The sequence below is a fragment of the Babylonia areolata genome, chromosome 26 (assembly GCF_041734735.1).
Source record: "Babylonia areolata isolate BAREFJ2019XMU chromosome 26, ASM4173473v1, whole genome shotgun sequence".
Taxonomy (NCBI): domain Eukaryota; kingdom Metazoa; phylum Mollusca; class Gastropoda; order Neogastropoda; family Buccinidae; genus Babylonia; species Babylonia areolata.
In genome coordinates, this window is record NC_134901.1 from 43,371,756 (window position 1) to 43,389,255 (window position 17,500).

The 17,500-nt window shown below is 44.4% G+C and overlaps 1 protein-coding gene across 1 annotated transcript in view; it reads left to right on the plus strand.

Annotated features, from left to right (window-relative positions):
- LOC143300325 (uncharacterized) overlaps positions 1-16,846 on the plus strand; it is a 90,762-nt gene extending 73,916 nt beyond the window's left edge. Inside the window, exons 4-8 of the mRNA XM_076613926.1 lie at positions 13,519-13,587; positions 13,788-13,928; positions 14,590-14,657; positions 15,040-15,218; positions 16,584-16,846. Of these exons, the coding sequence (XP_076470041.1) occupies positions 13,519-13,587; positions 13,788-13,928; positions 14,590-14,657; positions 15,040-15,218; positions 16,584-16,846 (720 nt within the window). The remainder of the gene's footprint in view (positions 1-13,518; positions 13,588-13,787; positions 13,929-14,589; positions 14,658-15,039; positions 15,219-16,583) is intronic.
- The last annotated feature ends 654 nt before the right edge of the window (positions 16,847-17,500 follow it).

A 17,500-nucleotide genomic window follows, 5' to 3' on the forward strand; every position in this document is an offset into this window, starting at 1 on the left:
ACACTACAGTACAGAACACTACAGTACAGCACAATACAGCACACTACAGTACAGAACACTACAGTACAGAACACTACAGCACAATACAGCACACTACAGTACAGAACACTACAGCACAATAGAGCACACTACAGTACAGAACACTACAGCACAATACAGCACAATACAGCACACTACAGTACAGAACACTACAGCACAATACAGTACACTACAGTACAGAACACTACAGCACAATACAGCACACTACAATACAGAACACTACAGCACAATACAGCACACTACAGTACAGAACACTACAGCACAATACAGCACACTACAATACAGAACACTACAGCACAATACAGCACACTACAGTACAGAACACTACAGCACAATACAGCACACTACAGTACAGAACACTACAGCACAATACAGCACACTACAGTACAGAACACTACAGCACAATACAGCACATTAATGTACAGCACACTACAGTACAGAACACTACAGCACAATACAGCACACTACAGTACAGAACACTACAGCACACTACAGTACAGAACACTACAGCACAATACAGCACACTACAGTACAGAACACTACAGCACAATACAGCACATTAATGTACAGCACACTACAGTACAGAACACTACAGCACAATACAGCACACTACAGTACAGAACACTACAGCACAATACAGCACACTACAGCACAGAACACTACAGCACAATACAGAACACTACAGTACAGAACACTACAGCACAATACAGAACACTACAGTACAGAACACTACAGCACAATACAGAACACTACAGTACAGAACACTACAGCACAATACAGAACACTACAGTACAGAACACTACAGCACAATACAGCACACTACAGTACAGAACACTACAGCACAATACAGCACACTACAGTACAGAACACTACAGCACACTACAGTACAGAACACTACAGTACAGAACACTACAGCACACTACAGTACAGAACACTACAGTACATAACACTACAGCACAATACAGCACACTACAGTACAGCACACTACAGCACAATACAGCACACTACAATACAGCACACTACAGTACAGAACACTACAGTACACTACAGTACAGAACACTACAGTACAGAACACTACAGCACAATACAGCACACTACAGTACAGAACACTACAGTACAGCACACTACAGCACAATACAGCACACTACAGTACAGAACACTACAGTACAGCACACTACAGCACACTACAGTACAGAACACTACAGTACATAACACTACAGCACAATACAGCACACTACAGTACAGCACACTACAGCACAATACAGCACACTACAGTACAGAACACTACAGTACAGAACACTACAGCACACTACAGTACAGAACACTACAGTACATAACACTACAGCACAATACAGCACACTACAGTACAGAACACTACAGCACACTACAGTACAGAACACTACAGCACACTACAGTACATAACACTACAGCACAATACAGCACACTACAGTACAGAACACTACAGCACAATACAGCACACTACAGTACAGAACACTACAGCACAGTACAGTACAGAACACTACAGTACAGAACACTACAGCACAATACAGCACACTACAGTACAGAACACTACAGCACACTACAGTACAGAACACTACAGCACAATACAGCACACTACAGTACAGAACACTACAGCACAATACAGTACACTACAGTACAGAACACTACAGCACAATACAGCACACTACAGTACAGAACACTACAGCACAATACAGCACACTACAGTACAGAACACTACAGCACAATACAGAACACTACAGTACAGAACACTACAGCACACTACAGTACAGAACACTACAGCACAATACAGCACACTACAGTACAGAACACTACAGCACAATACAGCACACTACAGTACAGAACACTACAGCACACTACAGCACACTACAGTACAGAACACTACAGCACAATACAGCACAGTACAGTACAGCACACTAGAGCACAATACAGCACACTACAGTACAGCACACTACAGCACAATACAGCACACTACAGTACAGAACACTACAGCACAATACAGCACACTACAGTACAGCACACTACAGCACAATACAGCACACTACAGTACAGAACACTACAGTACAGAACACTACAGCACAATACAGCACACTACAGTACAGCTCACTACAGCACAATACAGCACACTACAGTACAGCACACTACAGCACAATACAGCACACTACAGTACAGAACACTACAGTACAGCACACTACAGCACAATACAGCACACTACAGTACAGCACACTACAGCACAATACAGCACACTACAGTACAGAACACTACAGTACAGAACACTACAGCACAATACAGCACACTACAGTACAGAACACTACAGTACAGCACAATACAGCACACTACAGTACAGAACACTACAGTACAGAACACTACAGCACAATACAGCACACTACAGTACAGAACACTACAGCACAATAGAGCACACTACAGTACAGAACACTACAGCACAATACAGCACAATACAGCACACTACAGTACAGAACACTACAGCACAATACAGTACACTACAGTACAGAACACTACAGCACAATACAGCACACTACAATACAGAACACTACAGCACAATACAGCACACTACAGTACAGAACACTACAGCACAATACAGCACACTACAATACAGAACACTACAGCACAATACAGCACACTACAGTACAGAACACTACAGCACAATACAGCACACTACAGTACAGAACACTACAGCACAATACAGCACACTACAGTACAGAACACTACAGCACAATACAGCACATTAATGTACAGCACACTACAGTACAGAACACTACAGCACAATACAGCACACTACAGTACAGAACACTACAGCACACTACAGTACAGAACACTACAGCACAATACAGCACACTACAGTACAGAACACTACAGCACAATACAGCACATTAATGTACAGCACACTACAGTACAGAACACTACAGCACAATACAGCACACTACAGTACAGAACACTACAGCACAATACAGCACACTACAGCACAGAACACTACAGCACAATACAGAACACTACAGTACAGAACACTACAGCACAATACAGAACACTACAGTACAGAACACTACAGCACAATACAGAACACTACAGTACAGAACACTACAGCACAATACAGAACACTACAGTACAGAACACTACAGCACAATACAGCACACTACAGTACAGAACACTACAGCACAATACAGCACACTACAGTACAGAACACTACAGCACACTACAGTACAGAACACTACAGTACAGCACACTACAGCACACTACAGTACAGAACACTACAGTACATAACACTACAGCACAATACAGCACACTACAGTACAGAACACTACAGCACAATACAGCACACTACAATACAGCACACTACAGTACAGAACACTACAGTACACTACAGTACAGAACACTACAGTACAGAACACTACAGCACAATACAGCACACTACAGTACAGAACACTACAGTACAGCACACTACAGCACAATACAGCACACTACAGTACAGAACACTACAGTACAGCACACTACAGCACACTACAGTACAGAACACTACAGTACATAACACTACAGCACAATACAGCACACTACAGTACAGCACACTACAGCACAATACAGCACACTACAGTACAGAACACTACAGTACAGAACACTACAGCACACTACAGTACAGAACACTACAGTACATAACACTACAGCACAATACAGCACACTACAGTACAGAACACTACAGCACACTACAGTACAGAACACTACAGCACACTACAGTACATAACACTACAGCACAATACAGCACACTACAGTACAGAACACTACAGCACAATACAGCACACTACAGTACAGAACACTACAGCACAGTACAGTACAGAACACTACAGTACAGAACACTACAGCACAATACAGCACACTACAGTACAGAACACTACAGCACACTACAGTACAGAACACTACAGCACAATACAGCACACTACAGTACAGAACACTACAGCACAATACAGTACACTACAGTACAGAACACTACAGCACAATACAGCACACTACAGTACAGAACACTACAGCACAATACAGCACACTACAGTACAGAACACTACAGCACAATACAGAACACTACAGTACAGAACACTACAGCACACTACAGTACAGAACACTACAGCACAATACAGCACACTACAGTACAGAACACTACAGCACAATACAGCACACTACAGTACAGAACACTACAGCACACTACAGCACACTACAGTACAGAACACTACAGCACAATACAGCACAGTACAGTACAGCACACTAGAGCACAATACAGCACACTACAGTACAGCACACTACAGCACAATACAGCACACTACAGTACAGAACACTACAGCACAATACAGCACACTACAGTACAGCACACTACAGCACAATACAGCACACTACAGTACAGCACACTACAGCACAATACAGCACACTACAGTACAGAACACTACAGTACAGAACACTACAGCACAATACAGCACACTACAGTACAGCACACTACAGCACAATACAGCACACTACAGTACAGCACACTACAGCACAATACAGCACACTACAGTACAGAACACTACAGTACAGAACACTACAGCACAATACAGCACACTACAGTACAGAACACTACAGTACAGCACACTACAGCACAATACAGCACACTACAGTACAGAACACTACAGCACAATACAGCACACTACAGTACAGAACACTACAGCACAATAGAGCACACTACAGTACAGAACACTACAGCACAATACAGCACAATACAGCACACTACAGTACAGAACACTACAGCACAATACAGTACACTACAGTACAGAACACTACAGCACAATACAGCACACTACAATACAGAACACTACAGCACAATACAGCACACTACAGTACAGAACACTACAGCACAATACAGCACACTACAATACAGAACACTACAGCACAATACAGCACACTACAGTACAGAACACTACAGCACAATACAGCACACTACAGTACAGAACACTACAGCACAATACAGCACACTACAGTACAGAACACTACAGCACAATACAGCACATTAATGTACAGCACACTACAGTACAGAACACTACAGCACAATACAGCACACTACAGTACAGAACACTACAGCACACTACAGTACAGAACACTACAGCACAATACAGCACACTACAGTACAGAACACTACAGCACAATACAGCACATTAATGTACAGCACACTACAGTACAGAACACTACAGCACAATACAGCACACTACAGTACAGAACACTACAGCACAATACAGCACACTACAGCACAGAACACTACAGCACAATACAGAACACTACAGTACAGAACACTACAGCACAATACAGAACACTACAGTACAGAACACTACAGCACAATACAGAACACTACAGTACAGAACACTACAGCACAATACAGAACACTACAGTACAGAACACTACAGCACAATACAGCACACTACAGTACAGAACACTACAGCACAATACAGTACAGAACACTACAGCACAATACAGAACACTACAGTACAGAACACTACAGCACAATACAGCACACTACAGTACAGAACACTACAGCACAATACAGAACACTACAGTACAGAACACTACAGCACAATACAGCACACTACAGTACAGAACACTACAGTACATAACACTACAGCACAATACAGCACACTACAGTACAGAACACTACAGCACACTACAGTACAGAACACTACAGCACACTACAGTACATAACACTACAGCACAATACAGCACACTACAGTACAGAACACTACAGCACAATACAGCACACTACAGTACAGAACACTACAGCACAGTACAGTACAGAACACTACAGTACAGAACACTACAGCACAATACAGCACACTACAGTACAGAACACTACAGCACACTACAGTACAGAACACTACAGCACAATACAGCACACTACAGTACAGAACACTACAGCACAATACAGTACACTACAGTACAGAACACTACAGCACAATACAGCACACTACAGTACAGAACACTACAGCACAATACAGCACACTACAGTACAGAACACTACAGCACAATACAGAACACTACAGTACAGAACACTACAGCACACTACAGTACAGAACACTACAGCACAATACAGCACACTACAGTACAGAACACTACAGCACAATACAGCACACTACAGTACAGAACACTACAGCACACTACAGCACACTACAGTACAGAACACTACAGCACAATACAGCACACTACAGTACAGAACACTACAGCACAATACAGCACACTACAGTACAGCACACTACAGCACAATACAGCACACTACAGTACAGAACACTACAGTACAGAACACTACAGCACAATACAGCACACTACAGTACAGCACACTACAGCACAATACAGCACACTACAGTACAGCACACTACAGCACAATACAGCACACTACAGTACAGAACACTACAGTACAGCACACTACAGCACAATACAGCACACTACAGTACAGCACACTACAGCACAATACAGCACACTACAGTACAGAACACTACAGTACAGAACACTACAGCACAATACAGCACACTACAGTACAGAACACTACAGTACAGCACACTACAGCACAATACAGCACACTACAGTACAGAACACTACAGTACAGAACACTACAGCACAATACAGCACACTACAGTACAGAACACTACAGCACAATACAGCACACTACAGTACAGAACACTACAGCACAATACAGCACAATACAGCACACTACAGTACAGAACACTACAGCACAATACAGCACACTACAGTACAGAACACTACAGCACAATACAGCACACTACAGTACAGAACACTACAGCACAATACAGCACACTACAGTACAGAACACTACAGCACACTACAGTACAGAACACTACAGCACACTACAGTACAGAACACTACAGCACAATACAGCACACTACAGTACAGAACACTACAGCACAATACAGCACACTACAGTACAGAACACTACAGCACAATACAGCACACTACAGTACAGAACACTACAGCACAATACAGCACACTACAGTACAGAACGCTACAGCACAATACAGCACATTAATGTACAGCACACTACAGTACAGAACACTACAGCACAATACAGCACACTACAGTACAGAACACTACAGCACACTACAGTACAGAACACTACAGCACAATACAGCACACTACAGTACAGAACACTACAGCACAATACAGCACACTACAGCACAGAACACTACAGCACAATACAGAACACTACAGTACAGAACACTACAGCACAATACAGAACACTACAGTACAGAACACTACAGCACAATACAGCACACTACAGTACAGAACACTACAGCACAATACAGCACACTACAGTACAGAACACTACAGCACAATACAGCACACTACAGTACAGAACACTACAGCACAATACAGTACAGAACACTACAGCACAATACAGAACACTACAGTACAGAACACTACAGCACAATACAGCACACTACAGTACAGAACACTACAGCACAATACAGAACACTACAGTACAGAACACTACAGCACAATACAGCACACTACAGTACAGAACACTACAGCACAATACAGCACACTACAGCACAATACAGTACAGAACACTACAGCACAATACAGCACACTACAGCACGATGCATCAAACGACAGAAAAATACAATTCCCTACACTACATCTAAGTACAATACATTGACGTACAATATGTTTTTTTTTGTTTGTTTGTTTTTAGTTTTACACATTGGACATGTCAAGGTATTGGTGGAAACTACATTATATCGATCGCTATGAATTACCATATCTGTTACTCCAAATGTTATACCTCTATTTGTCAAATAACATTTCAAATATCTGTCAGCATCACATCGAAGATAATTTTCACATTTCTGAACATGTTCGTTCCAGTTTTGCCAATGAGAATCAATGTCTTTGACGAAGATCTTGCAAGAAAGCGTTCACATTTTCTACTCCTTGGTTCAGCCATACAAATCCAAAACCATTTCGGAACAAAAACTCTCCAACTCTTGAAACCCGAGTATATTTATATGAACTCCTAAAGAGAGACAGACAGACAGACAGACGGGCAGACAGACAGACAGAGACTCAGATATGTTCTTAATTTCAGGTCTTAGCCCCACAGGAGAGAACGAACGAACGAAATAACTTTTGATGGGAGTGGAGTGAGCATGTATGTACATATGTAAATTCAGCCCTCAAGGAATAGAGAAAATGAGAGAGAGAGAGAGAGAGAGAGAGAGAGAGAGAGAGAGAGAGAGAGGAGAGAGAAGAGAGAGAGAGGAGAGAGAGGAGAGAGAGATTCAGATTCAGATTCAGATGGTTTATTCATTAAGGCCAAAGCCCCATATGAACGAGGGGCGATAACAATATTAGTGTATGTCATCAGAACTATAGCAATCAATCACGACATAATTATATCTCTTAAATGAAAAGCTTTATATAAATATAGAGCCAAATTATGTATAAGTCCGTCATCTGTAGATGCCATCAGCAGATTAAATCGAAATGAACATGGATATATATAATATTTCTTTGGGATAAATTTTTCACGAAGAACACACAAAACGGGGCATTTCAAAACAAAGTGTACTTCATCTTCTATCGACTCTTTACACAATGGACAAAAGAGATCAGAATTGTGTACATTTTTATATCGGTACCTGTGAGTGTTTATTTCCGAAAAACCAAGTCTAAATCTTGCCAAAATGAATCTGAGATGTCTATCCATATTAAACAAGAGATAATTCTTCACTAAATGAGTAGAGACATAACCCCTGTATATACTAAACCTTTCACTAGACTGAATATGGTTTTCCCAACTCTGCCATCTACAATCTATCATACGCTGGCGAAGAGTTTGCAAAAATACATTATCTAAACCTACATTTTGGAAATACCAAGCATACCCAAACCCGAGTTCACAGATACATATTCGTACATTTGAAACCCAGTTTCTTTTGCCTCTTAAGTCTAAGTCATATAACATGTTGTACGATTTTCTTGGCAGTCGATCTGCACTCATTTTCAGTAGCTTTAGCCAATAGCGAATACAACTGATTGCAGAGTTTATATAAACTGGATGTCTATTTGTTTCTCCATATACTAAATCATTTGGTGTTTTCATATCAATACCCAAAAACCTTTTAAGTCCAAATAAATGTAAAGATTCACAATGCACAACAGCATTCTTATCCAAACCCCATAACTCTGACCCATACTGTACCATGGGCTGAATCTGGGCATCAAACACTCTAGTAAAAAGCTCTAGAGAATTATTATTTAACATGAAAAGTTTTTTCATAATATTTAGTAACTTATACTTTGCTTTACTAGACAAATCTCTGCAGGCAGCTACAAAACTCAAACGAGTAGAAAATATAATCCCAAGATACTTATAAGCATTAGCAACAGGCATAGCAATACCATCATACACCCATCTTTCCCTCGATGCTAAATAACCCCCCTTCCTGAAAACAATTATACTACTTTTATCCATGTTAATTTTTAACTGCAATTCATTTGCTGAATTTTTCAAATTATTTAGTTGTGTTTGCAGACCTACAACTGTCTCTGAGAGCAAAACTACATCATCAGCCAGCAGCAAAATAAACAATTCCATAAAATCCACAGTAAATCTAGCACCATGTCTCCCTTTATCAATTACATCTAACGCCAATTCGTTTATAAATAATGAAAACAATATAGGGCTACATACATCTCCCTGCTTTACCCCTCTTGTACAGTTAATATAATCAGTTAGTTTATCGCCACACCTTATTTTCGTTTTAACTACATTGTACATGCTCTTCACACATTTATAGAGCTTCCCACTTATCCCACTTTTAATTAAGATAGGCCATAGTAAGTTTCTGTTGATGGAATCGAATGCCTTCTCAAAATCAATGAATGCTACATAAAGTTTACGATTAAAAGAAAATTGTTTTTGAACGAGTGCTAAAAGAGTAAACATATGATCGATTGTTGAATACCCCTTTTTAAACCCCGCTTGGTGCTCACCTGTCGTATTATTATATTCTACATATTCTTGAAGTCTACGATTAATTATTGAACTAAACACCTTACTACAGACATTAGATAGTGAAATACCTCTATAATTATTCGTATTATTAATATCACCTTTCTTATATAGTGGAAGAGTTATTGATTCACACCAATTCTCAGGAAAAATACCCTTTTCAAATAAAACATTAAAGAATTTTACCAGAAAATCTACAATTTGTTCACATTCTGTTTTCAACAATTCTCCAATAATACCATCAGGCCCTGCAGCTTTACGTTTCTTTATTTTTCTAAGTGCAATCAGAACTTCTTCTCGAGAAATAGGGCGGTTTATAACTTCATTTTCTATTTCTGGCAAATCATAATCGTTATCAAAAGTCAAATCTTTCTCTAGTAAAGCTTTAAAGTGCTTAAACCAGTCATCCACTGATATGTTATTTTTGGGTTGTTTCTTTTTTAGAGATAATCTATTAATACATTCCCAAAATTCTTTTTGGTCATTTACTGAAGCCATCAATTTATTTAACAAATTTCCATTAAACACTTTTTTCTTCCTAGCTAACATATGTTTATATTCTCTTCTAGCCCTTACATAAGAAATATTATCATCTTTATCTAAAGTTCTTCGACATTTTCTCAGTAATCCACGTAATTTACTCCTGCTACATCTGCATTCTTTATCAAACCAACCCTCTTGTTATTTACTGTGATCAGCTACAATAATTTTCTTCATACAAGATGCACACTCTCTGATACAATCATTAAACACTGAGAGAGAGAGAAAGAGAGAGAGAGAGAGGAGAGAGAGAGAGGAGAGAGAGAGGAGAGAGAGAGGAGAGAGAGAGGGGGAGAGAGAGGAGAGAGAGAGGAGAGAGAGAGAGAGAGGAAGGAGAGAGAGAGAGGAGAGAGAGAGAGAGAGAGAGAACGAACGAACGAACGAACGAACGAACGAAATTCTTTTAATGAACTTTGGCCATGGACCACAATTCAAAACCAGGGGACTGGTAGTGGGCATGGGAAGGGGTACTATAACACTTAATTAGATGACACAATATCATAATGTTCATAGACTTGACAGACAGAGAGAGAGAGAGAGAGAGAGAGAGAGAGAGTCAACAGCTACACCGGCAGCCAAAAGAGTAATATATATATCTTTTATCCCCAAAAGAGAAATGCCATGTACATGACAGACATCTGGTGAACAACGCAGTCACACGTGTGGAGACGGTCTCGGTCTGAACATGACCAAGTGCAGCATTGGTCATTTGTTACGCTAAAGCAATGTCGTTGTTACGGCGGTGTTTTTTGTTGTGCATTTTCCCGTGACATCCCATGCGGCTCACGGTACTGAACAAAGCACAAACTGGACATTTCAGAATTGTCAGGTAAACCATTTGCAGAGACCCAGGCTTTGACACGAAACTGACAGACTGGGAGGGATCTGGTGAACGGTTCTGTGTGTGGTGCCCTAACGACTCTTCACAGAGTTGAAGAAGAAGGAGGAGGAGGAGGAGGAGTGGGGGAAGAGGAGGAGGGGGAGAAAAAGAAAAAAAGTAGAAGAAGAAGACGAAGAAGAAGAAGAAGGAGGAGGAGGAGGGGGAGGAGGGTGTGTGGGTAGGAGGAGGGCAAGGATAAGAAGAAGAAGGAGGAGGAGGAGGACGGGGGGGGGGGGGGGGGGAGGAGGAGGGCAAGGAGCAGAAGAATAAGAAGAAGAGTTTATGTAAAATTTGGGTTGACATGTAACCCTGTACCCCCCCCCCGCCCCCCGCCCCCCACCTTGTCTTTCCCTTCCTCACAACGTCTTCCGCAGAACAAACCATACCACATGTCACCAGGGAATCACACCGTCCACCGGCCTCCACGTGGCGGGGGGCGGCGGGCACCTGTCGGGAACACCCACAAGCACAGTGTGCCCCGGGAGTCAACAAGCAAGGCCCAAGGGGAATGGTGGAAGACAACGTGCTGGGCCTGGTCTTCATCTGTCTCTGGGCCTTGCAATTGGAATGAACTTCCTCTTTCGCTTCGTCAAGTCTCCACACTCAGCTCTTTCAAGTCTGGCCTTAAAACAACCCACCTCTTCCCAAAATAGCCTCCCTTCCCTGCCTCTTCCTTGTCTTTAGTTTCTCCAGTTTTAGAGTTATAACATGCGTGTGAATGACTGGTGCGAAAGTGCTTTGATTTGTCTCTGCACAAGATTCGGCGCTATATAAATACCATTATTATTATTATTATTATTATCAAGTCCAGGGAGTGACGGGGTGGTGGGGAGGAGCCGGAGGGGTGGGGGTGGGGGGGGGGGGGGTGATGCACAACACGTTGTTGCGGACCAAAGCACTTCATGGCAGTTAGTTTTTTTGTGTGTTACACAGTGCTGCTGTCTGCCAGCTGTTTCCCATCACTTGTCTGCCCCGCCCCCCCCCCCCCCCCCCCCGACCCCCCACCCCACCCCCCCATTATCCCCCACCCCCCTCCCCCATACTTTCACCCTCCGTCACATGTCCAATTACGTCCGTGAACACTGAACCAAAGGATATGTGGGAGGGAGCCAAGAAAGGGGGGTGGGTGGGTTGGGGGAGGGGGGGCGAGGATAAAATCCACATGAACCTCCCCCCTCCCCCCCACCCCCACCCACACACACACCCAATGCCACCCTCCCCCCCCCCCACCTCCCACCCTCCCCACACACACTGTGACTGGAGGTCAATGACCGCTGTGTATGTGGGAGAGTGGGGAAAAAAAAACGTCACTGCCGTCACTGGGGTAGGGGTAGACAGGTTGTTGTTGTTGTCCCACACCTGTCAACTCCTGTTCTGCCCTCACTGTGTTGTCTGCCGTCACTGGAGTAGGGGTACACAGGTTCTTGCTGTTGTTGTTATTGTTGTTGTTGTTGTTGTTGTTGTTGTTGTTGTTGTCGTCGTCGTCGTTGTTGTCGTTGTTGTTGTCCCACACCTGTCAACTCCTGTTCTGCCCTCTCTGTGTTGTCTGGCGTCACAGGGGTTGGGGTGCACAGGTTGTTGTTGTTGTTGTCGTCGTCGTCGTCGTCGTCGTCGTCGTTGTTCTTGTTGTTGTCCCACACCTGTCAACCCCTTTTTTGTTCCGCCCTCTCTGTGTTGTCTGCAGTGAACGTCTTCACCCCAGTCACTCACTGCCACTCAGCCAACCTACCAACCAACCAACCCACCTACCCAGTCCCCTAATAACTAATCTGTGTGTGTGTGTGTGTGTGTGTGTGTGTGTGTGTGTGTGTTTGTATGTGTGTGTGTGTGTGTGTGTGTATGTGTGTGTGTGTGTATATATGTGTGTGTGTGTGTGTGTGTGTGTGTGTGTGTGTGTGTGTGTGTATGTGTGTGTGTGTGTGTGTGTGTGTGTGTGTGTGTGTGTGTGTGTGTGTGTGTGTGTGTGTGTGCAGCGGAGCAGAGCGGGGATCAGCTGAAGGTCAGCCTGCTGATTGACGGGGAGGAGAGCACGGTGCACGTCCTGGACTTCTGCACTGACGTGGTGAGTGACGTGGTGTGACGTGGTGAGTGGGGTGACGTGGTGTGACGTAGTGAGTGGTCGGTGGTGTGACGTGGTGAGTGGGGTGACGTGGTGTGACGTGATGAGTGGGGTGACGTGGTGAGTGGTGTGACGTGGTGAGTGGGGTGACGTGGTGAGTGGGGTGACGTGGTGTGACGTGATGAGTGGGGTGACGTGGTGAGTGGGGTGACGTGGTGAGTGGGGTGACGTGGTGTGACGCGGCGAGTGGTCAGTGGTGTGACGTGGTGAGTGGTGTGGCGTGGTGTGACGCGGTGAGTGGGGTGACGTGGTGTGACGCGGCGAGTGGTCAGCGGTGTGACGTGGTGAGTGGGGTGACGTGGTGTGACGTGATGAGTGGTGTGACGTGGTGAGTGGGGTGACGTGGTGTGACGTGGCGAGTGGTGTGACGTGGTGAGTCGTGTGGCGTGGTGTGACGTGGTGAGTGGTGTGACGTGGTGTGACGTGGCGAGTGGTGAGTGGGGTGACGTGGTGAGTTGGGGGCTGACCCTGTGCACTTAGCTGTCTTCAGAGTACAGATGACCCTGTGCACTTAGCTGTCTCCAGAGTACAGATGACCCTGTGCACTTAGCTGTCTCCAGAGTACAGATGACCCTGTGCACTTAGCTGTCTCCAGAGTACAGATGACCCTGTGCACTTAGCTGTCTCCAGAGTACAAATGACCCTGTGCACTTAGCTATCTCCAGAGTACAGATGACCCTGTGCACATAGCTGTCTCCAGAGTACAGATGACCCTGTGCACTTAGCTATCTCCAGAGTACAGATGACCCTGTGCACATAGCTGTCTCCAGAGTACAAATGACCCTGTGCACTTAGCTGTCTCCAGAGTACAGATGACCTTGTGCACTTAGCTGTCTTCAGAGTACAGATGACCCTGTGCACTTAGCTGTCTTCAGAGTACAAATGACCCTGTGCACTTAGCTGTCTCCAGAGTACAGATGACCCTGTGCACTTAGCTGTCTCCAGAGTACAGATGACCCTGTGCACTTAGCTGTCTCCAGAGTACAGATGACCCTGTGGACTTCAGAGTACGGGTAAGGATGATGAGGATGACGATGCTGCAGTGATGGTCCATACTGGACAGAGTCAGGCTCCACGCTTCGTTTCACTGTTCATCCCAGCGTAAGTCAGGCCTGAGATATACTGACACTTGCGACCATGGTCAGGCAGTTTGGCCAATACTCTCAGCATGTGTGTGTGTGTGTGTGTGTGTGTGTGTGTGTGTGTGTGTGTGTTGTGTTGTGTTGTGTGTGTGACGAGCCATTGAACGCGCATGTGATTTCCAATCGGATTAATCAAGATATATTTTTTACACTGCATTATATCGTCTGTGTGTATGTATGTGTGTGTGCGTGAGTGCCTGCGTGCGTGCGTGTGTGTGTGTGTGTGTGTGTGTGTGTGTGTGCGACAGACCAGCATGGGGGAGGTGGGGGTGGACGGCTACGTGGTGGTGTTCGGCATGGACAGCCGGGTCAGCTTTGATCGGGCCACGGACGTGTTGTACGAGCTGCGCCACACCCGGTCCCTGCACTGCGCCGTCATCCTCGTGGCCAACAAGTGTGACCTCGTCAGGTCACAGGAGGTCACCACTCAAGGTGAAGGTCAAACACCCCCCACACCCCCCGCGCCTCCCCCCTACCACCCACTCCCCTTCACACACACTTACTGGAGGGGAAGGCGAAGGCTCGTGTGTGTGTGTGTGTGTGTGTGTGTCTGTGTGTGTGTAGAAGAAAAAACATTTTCATTTACGGTACCAGATTATGAATTGAAGTTCTTGACGATAATGTCAGAAAGTGTGTGATGTGTCTGAAGTTGATACCTGACCAGCAGACTAAGTTGATACCTGACCAGCAGACTAAGTAGATACCTGACCAGCAGACTAAGTTGATACCTGACCAGCAGACTAAGTTGATACCTGACCAGCAGACCCAGCAGACTAAGTAGATACCTGACCAGCAGACTAAGTTGATACCTGACCAGCAGACTAAGTAGATACCTGACCAGCAGACTAAGTTGATGCCTGACCAGCAGACTAAGTTGATACCTGACCAGCAGACTAAGTTGATACCTGACCAGCAGACTAAGTTGATACCTGACCAGCAGACTAAGTTGATGCCTGACCAGCAGACTAAGTTGATACCTGACCACTGACCAGCAGACTAAGTTGATGCCTGACCAGCAGACTAAGTTGATACCTGACCAGCAGACTAAGTTGATACCTGACCAGCAGACTAAGTTGATGCCTGACCAGCAGACCCAGCAGACTTAGTTGATACCTGGCTAGCAGACTTAGTTGATACCTGACCAGCAGACCCAGCAGACTAAGTAGATACCTGACCAGCAGACTAAGTTGATACCTGACCAGCAGACTAAGTAGATACCTGACCAGCAGACCCAGCAGACTAAGTAGATACCTGACCAGCAGACTAAGTTGATACCTGACCACTGACCAGCAGACTAAGTTGATGCCTGACCACTGACCAGCAGACTAAGTTGATGCCTGACCAGCAACCTGCCCCACAATGATTCGTTGTTTACAGTTTAGATTAGTGTTTGTGTGGGGGTGGTGGTGGTGGTGTGTGTGTGTGTGTGTGTGTGTGTCTGTCTGTCTGTCTGTCTGCCACGGTGTGTGTGTGTGTGTGTGTATGTGTGTGTGTGTGTGTGTGTGTGTGTGTGCGTGCGCGCGCGCACGCGCGCGTGTGTGTGTGTGTGTGTGTGTGTCTGTCTGTCTGTCTGTCTGCCACGGTGTGTGTGTGTGTGTGTGTTTGTGTGTGTGTGTGTGTGTGTGTGTGTGTGTGTGTGTCTGTGTGTCTGTCTGTGTGTCTGTCTGTCTGTGTGTCTGTCTGTCTGCCACGGTGTGTGTGTGTGTGTGTGTGTGTGTGTGTGTTGTTGTTGTTGTTGTTGTTGGGGGTGGTGTTTGTCCACCACCTGACAACCTGCCCCTGTGTGTGTGTGTGCAGAGGCACGGAGCGTGGCCGCCACCTATGACTCCAAGTACATCGAGACGTCAGTGGTCCTCAACCACAACGTTGACGAGCTTCTGGTGGGCATTGTCACTCAGATCCGTCTGCTGGCGGCGGGCACCTCCAGCACCTCTACCTGCAAGGTCCACTGCCCGGACAGCGAGCACGTCACCTGCTACTCCAAAAGCAAGACCCTGCTGCACAAGTTCTTCCGGAAAAAACCCATCTCCAAGTCCTGTGACAATCTCTACGTGCTGTGAGGGGCTCACTCTTTTTTTTTTTTTTTTAATATGATTTTTGTGCAGCGGTGGAGGGGTTGGTAAAAGTTTGCTATCTTTTTTTTTCAATTAAACACTTTGGTAATTTAAAAAAAAAAAACTGTTTTCGTTTTTGCACAGCACCATGTATATATGTCAACACTGGGATACACTCAATTGTTCTTATCAAAAGTGATTTTCTTTCTCTCTTCATCGTTGCACTATTACTGTGTGTCAGTATTATGGATTAATAACCCAGTCCTACAAGTTCTATGGTTAGTGAGCTTGGAGCATAATCTGTATCAGGAGGAGCTGCACAGTGCATTGAAAACCACCATCATCAGGAAACAGAGTACACAGCTTCCCTTCTGTCGGCAGCATCCATCTAGTCATCCACAGGCAGCCTTGACCATTTGTATTTGTATTTGTATTTCTTTTTATCACGTCAGATTTCTCCTGTGTGAAATTCGGGCTGCTCTCCCCAGGGAGAGCGCGTCGCTACACTACAGCGCCACCCTTTTTTTTTTTTTTTTTTTTTTCCTGCGTGTAGTTTTATTTGTTTTTTCCTATCGAAGTGGATTTTTCTAAAGAATTTTGCCAGGAACAACCTTTTTGTTGCCGTGGGTTCTTTTACGTGCGCTAAATGCATGCTGCACA